This window comes from Suricata suricatta, chromosome 5, assembly GCF_006229205.1.
Source record: "Suricata suricatta isolate VVHF042 chromosome 5, meerkat_22Aug2017_6uvM2_HiC, whole genome shotgun sequence".
Lineage (NCBI taxonomy): Eukaryota > Metazoa > Chordata > Mammalia > Carnivora > Herpestidae > Suricata > Suricata suricatta.
Genome location: NC_043704.1, coordinates 82,387,254 through 82,392,957, shown reverse-complemented (window position 1 = coordinate 82,392,957; position 5,704 = coordinate 82,387,254). Strand labels below are relative to the sequence as shown.

Below are 5,704 nucleotides of genomic sequence, written 5' to 3'. Positions count from 1 at the left end.
TGCATAACTGGTGAAATCTGAATAAGCTAAAGGTAAAAATCATGACTCGTATAAAACAGAATACATATTGAAGAATGGATTGAACTCATACAATATGAGAGAACCAGACAGATGTTATAATTGGTTCAAAGGAAAAGTCAAGAAGCACAAATTTTTTTTTAAATATTTTATTTATTTTTGATAGAGAGAGAGACAGAGCATGAGAGGGGGAGGAGCAGAGAGAAGGAGACACAGAACCAGAAGCAGGCTCCAGGCTCTGAGCTAGCTGTCAGCACAGAGCCTGACGCGGGGCTCGAACCCACGAACGTGAGATCTGACCTGAGCCGAAGTCGGAGGCTTAGCCGACTGAGGCACCCAGGTGCCCCAAGAAGCACAAATTTAAATGGAATAAAGATACTGAATTGCAAATAAAGGTAATTTTTCCATGGGAAGAAGACGGAAGTCCACTGGAACTCTAGAAGACAAAACAGAGTTTGCATATTGACAGTGGTTAAATTTTACTTTATATGAGCCCTGTGTTCCCAGAAAACACCATGGTTAAGAAATCTCCCCAATCCTTTGTTCTCTGAAATCTTCCTGCCCTTTCGTGTTTCAGAAAAGAACCACCTTTCCCAAAATGACTTAGGTAAGACTCACTGTCCACTCTCATGACTCTGTAGGATTCACAGATGCCTCCCTTGTTTACCTACAACAAGACCAAACACAGACTGTTCCCCTTTTGCCTGAGCCCACTAGCAAGGCAAGACACAGATCTTTCAACTCCTGGCTGTCACATGGATGATTAACTAAGATTAGAGCTGTTTATCCCCCAAAACTAGCTAGACACAAAGGTAAACATTTCCTATTTATTGACTGAGACTTCTCCTGATTGTGAAACAATCCAACTGTAAATCATTCTATCTATAACCTGCCTACTTCTCCCTATAAAAAGTCTAACGCAAAACCACCCAGCTGAGGTACTCTGATCTGTGGATATGGGTGATCTCATTACTGCAACAGCCTAAATAAAATCAATCTTCTTAATTGGTTTTTGTCATTTACAATATTTACCAGTTACCTGCCATTTAAAAAGAGCAGACATATGGCACAGAGACAATAAACAGAGTTATTATCTGAAAGCTGGGAACCATTACTATAAACAAGGCATAATTTCTCATTGAAGTACACATTTTTCTTTATAATTTCCACCCTTTTGATCAAAAATAATCTCAAAGGAAGATTATTCTTGATCACAAATGAGGCTAGTCTCTAACTTCACTATTTACACAGGTGCAACAAGAGTGATAATTTGCCACTTAGGGCTTCTTAAACTTGCTTTGGTGAAGGTTTTCCCAAAAAGTATAAAGTCTGACTTTTTAAAGCCTCTCAAGGAGTGCCTAGGTGGCTCAATTGGTTAAGCATTTGACTCTTGATCTCAACTCAGGTCTTGATCTCAGGGCTGTTGAGTTCAAGCGCTGCATTGTGCTCCATGTTGGGCACAAAAAGATACATACATACATACATACATACATACATACATACATACATGATAAACATAAAACATTAAATAAAATAAAAGCCTCTTGAGTCTAGGTAGCCACACCAACAACTCAACACCAGATTTCATCTGCAATACCCATTGGGTGAATTTGTCTCTTCTTAAAATTTTTTTAAATGTTTATTCATTTTTGAGAGACAGACGAGCATGAGCAGGGGAGAGGCAGAGAGAGAGAGTCTCAGAATCTGAAGCAGACTCCAGGAACAAAACCCGACACAGGGCTCAAACTCAGGAACCACAACATCATGACCTGAGCTGAAGTCAGACGCCTGACTGAACCACCCAGATACCCCAAATTTATCTCTTCTCAAAGTTCCCCAAATATTCTAAGATTCCTGGGTCTGTCAAGAAGGTGACTTTACCCACCCAGAAGCTGGGAACCTTGTAAGCTAGGTACCAACCAATTTTCCCAGAAGGGTTTGTAAATGTTGGCTCCATAAATTCAACCTAGTTCCTTAGATGTGTCTTGTAATATTTGATTAAAGGAGCATCATTCCCGAATATTACACTTCAGGCAAAGCCTTGGTTGAATAACTAGTGTTTCCAATTATGTACTTTATATATCATAAACATACCAAGCTTATTGTAAGAATATACCAAGAACATATTAAGGACGTCAAGTAAAGAGATTCAGTAAGTCTTCAGAAAGTCCTAAACATCTGTATATTAATTAAACTATGAGTGATAGGTGATGATATAAATCCCCAGTTGAAGCCCATAAGGTACTAGATTCAAATTTAAGAAGTAAAAATGTGATCATGTTAATATTAAAAAGAAATAGTAACTGAAATTATGACCAAAGGCTCCAGTCACATGACTAAGAGATTTGCTGCCCTCTCCTGGAGGCCAATACCCCATGATTCAGTTCTGGCTCAAAGGAAAGCAGACACACACAGAACTCCTAGACTTACTTTTGCCTTTTCTTCCTTTCTTCCTCAAAAAATGACTCTAAATTCACATAAAATTTTTAAAAATACTACAAAGAGCCCCTGTGTACCTTTTACCAGGATTCTTCAATCATGGATATTTCTAACTCATTGAGAAACAGTTGCAGAATTGATGACTCCTTAACCCTGAATATTTCAATGCACATTTCCTAAAAACTAGGACACTCTGCAATACAACCACAGTACAACCATCAAAATCAGAAAATTAACATCAACCCAAGATTACACTCTAATCTACAAGCCCTATTCAAATTTCACCTCTTGTTCCAATAATGTCTTTCATAAGGTGCAGTATTCAGCCCAAAAATAAACACTGCATTTAGTTCCAGTCTCCCTCAATATAGAACAGTTTCTCAGTCTCTTTGTCTTGATGATCTTGACATTTGTGAAGAGTACTGCCAGTTATTTTTTAGGTTGCCCCTCAATTTGTATTTGTCTAACATTTACTTATAATTTATGCATTTTCTGCAGGAATAACCCAGAAGTGATGCTGGGTTCTTCTCAGCGCAACAAAGGAAGTACACAATGTCAATTTGTCCCTATTGAGATGATATTAACCGTTAATTAGGAGTTAAATGAATCAGTTTATTAGTTAATTAGGTTAGTACTTAATTAGTAACTAAAGATAATTATCAAGTACGGCCATGGTTACTAATCAATAATTAATGAGTTTTTCAGAAAGATGTTTTTAGACTATGTAATTATCCCATTCATCACCATAATGATTCTTGTATGACTTACTCGAAGATCTTTTTTTTTTTCCCAGTCACAACCGAGAACTTTACTGTACACGCGCAGCGCGAGGGCCTCGCAGGCCCAGCACACTGGCCCGCGGCCCCCAAAGCCGGGCCTGGAGGAGGGTGGTTCCACCCGCGGAGTCTCAGCAAACAGTGACCCCACCACGCAGCACGCTATCTATGATCACTATATGGTTGGGGACGGAGGGCTGCTCCACAGACGTATGAACAGATCAAATCTTTATAAATAAGAAACATCAGTGAAGAGAAAATGACAACTCTAATTCACCCTTGTACACAGAGTGCTCTAGGGCAGATGAGTGGGGGCGGCTGTAGGCCCGGATGGGTAATGAGTGGGCCCGGATGTCCATGGCCCGGGGCAGCGTGAGGCAGGCGGAGGGGGTGGGCGTAGAAGACAACGGGCACTAGACTAGGACACTGCGCATTTACAAGACTGACTACGGGGGGGGGGGGGGGGGCTGCCCTGTGCGTGTGTCAGGCTGTTCATTTCGGAATGAGGGGTGGTCTTTATATCATGTTCTATGGCTGGTGCGCTCAGAGAGGGGCTACTTTGTGGAAAGGATGAGGGCAACAATGAGACCGTATAGGCCGAGCACCTCGGCGAAGATGAGGATCAAGATCATGCCCACGAATAGCCAGGGGTGCTGGGCAGTGCCACGCACACCAGCGTCCCCCACAATGCCAATGACAAAGCCAGTCGCCAGCCCACTCAAGCCCACGCTCAGCCCAGCACCCAGCTGGAGGAAACTCCTGTAGAGACTGATGCCGTCGCTCAGGGAATTAGCGATGTGGACCGCCACCACCAGCCCGTAGATGGCGATGATACCAGCCATGACCACTGGGATGATGGACTTGATGATCAGTTCTGGCCGCATGACAGACATGGCCGCGATGCCAGTGCCACTCTTGGCGGTGCCATGGGCAGCTCCCAGGGCGCTGAAGACCATGGCGGCCAAGGCGCCCATGACCGCGAGAAAGGAGGCGTACTCGGGGCGGTTCTTGGCCTCGGACATGTCTGCGGGTGGGGAGAGGGCGAGCTCAGCGGGCCAAGGCGGGGGCGAGGCGGCCGGCACAGCAAGCGAGCGCAAGGTGACCAGTAAGGCGGCTGCGAAGGCCACTTACTCGAAGATCTAAGAAATTGGTTTTTTTTTCAAGACATTATTTTGTTTTAATTTTTTTAATGTTTTCTGTTTATTTTTGAAAGAGAGACAGCATGAGCAGGGGAGGATCAGAGATAGAGGGAGACACAGAATCCGAAGCAGGCACCAGGCTCTGAGCTAGCCGTCAGAAGAGAGCCTGATGCGGTGCTCAAACCCACAAACCGTGAGATCATGACCTGAGCTGAAGCTGGACGCTTAACCAACTGAGCCACCCAGGTACCCCAGAAATCATTATTTTCTAATTCCCTCATTTCTTCTACATTTATTCATTGGCACTCTAATGTAAAGTAGAGCTTTCCCTTTTATTTTACTCATTTATATCAGTACATATTCATGGGGGCACCTGGGTGGCTCAGTCTGATGAGTATCCAACTCAGTTTCAGCTCCAGTCATGATCTCAAGATCATGGAATTAAGTCCTGCCACCGGTTCCAAGCTAGGTGTGGAGCCTGTTTACGATTCTCTCCTCCCCTCCCTCTGCCCCTTGCTGCCAAAAGAAAAATAAATAGAAACTTTAAACATATATATTCATGGATCGTTATATTATTCAAATAATTAAATCTACTATTATCAATATTTATTTTGATGCTCAAGTGCTTGAACTTACTCCAGACGAACCTCCTGCCCAGTACCCTCCACCTGCCCCCGTAGTGAGCCAGCCTCTTCCTCAGGACCCTCCACCTGCCCCCTCCCAACTAGACTCCTGCGCAGTACCCTCCATCTTCCCACCCTGGCTGGCACCCTACTGTAGTACCCTCCATCTTCTCCCCCTTCCAGCCAGCCTCCTGCCCAGTACCGTCCACCTGCTCCCTCAGCCAGCCATCCTCCTGTCTAGTACCCTCCAGCTGCCCCCCTACTAAGCCTCCTGCCCAGTAGCAACCACCTGCTCCCCCTGCCAGCCAGTTCCTACCCAGTACCCTCCACCCACCCCCAAGCCAACCTCCTGCCCAGTACCCTCTTCCTACCCTTCACAATGAGCCTCCTGCCCATTACCTTCCCCCCGCCCCCATAGCCATCCAGCCTCTATCCCAATATCCTCCACCCGCCCCCTACTGAGCCTCCTGCCCAGTACCCTCCATCTGCTCCTCCTGACAGCCTCCTGCCCAGGACCCTCCACCCAACACCTCAGCTAATCTCCTGCCCAGTACCCTCCGCCCACCCCTCCCCAGGGAGCCTCCTGCCCAGTAATCTCCACCTGCACCAACAGCAAGCTTCCTGCCCAGTACCCTCGACCCACCCCCCTAGCCAGCCAGCCAGCCTCCTGCCCAGTACCCTCCACCTGCTCCCCCAGCCGGGCTCCTGA

The 5,704-nt window shown here is 45.5% G+C and overlaps 1 protein-coding gene and 1 long non-coding RNA gene across 2 annotated transcripts in view; both read right to left on the bottom strand.

The window, feature by feature from the left end:
* Positions 1-318: 318 nt before the first annotated feature.
* The window catches only part of LOC115291957, a 9,616-nt gene continuing 4,230 nt past the window's right edge, over positions 319-5,704 (bottom strand). The window contains exon 3 of the long non-coding RNA XR_003908738.1: positions 319-454. This is a non-coding gene — a long non-coding RNA (uncharacterized LOC115291957). The remainder of the gene's footprint in view (positions 455-5,704) is intronic.
* Positions 3,772-4,389, bottom strand: LOC115291956 (V-type proton ATPase 16 kDa proteolipid subunit-like). Its single transcript, XM_029939781.1, has one exon. The coding sequence runs from the start codon at positions 4,253-4,255 to the stop codon at positions 3,788-3,790; it is 468 nt and encodes a 155-aa protein (XP_029795641.1). The 5' UTR covers positions 4,256-4,389; the 3' UTR covers positions 3,772-3,787.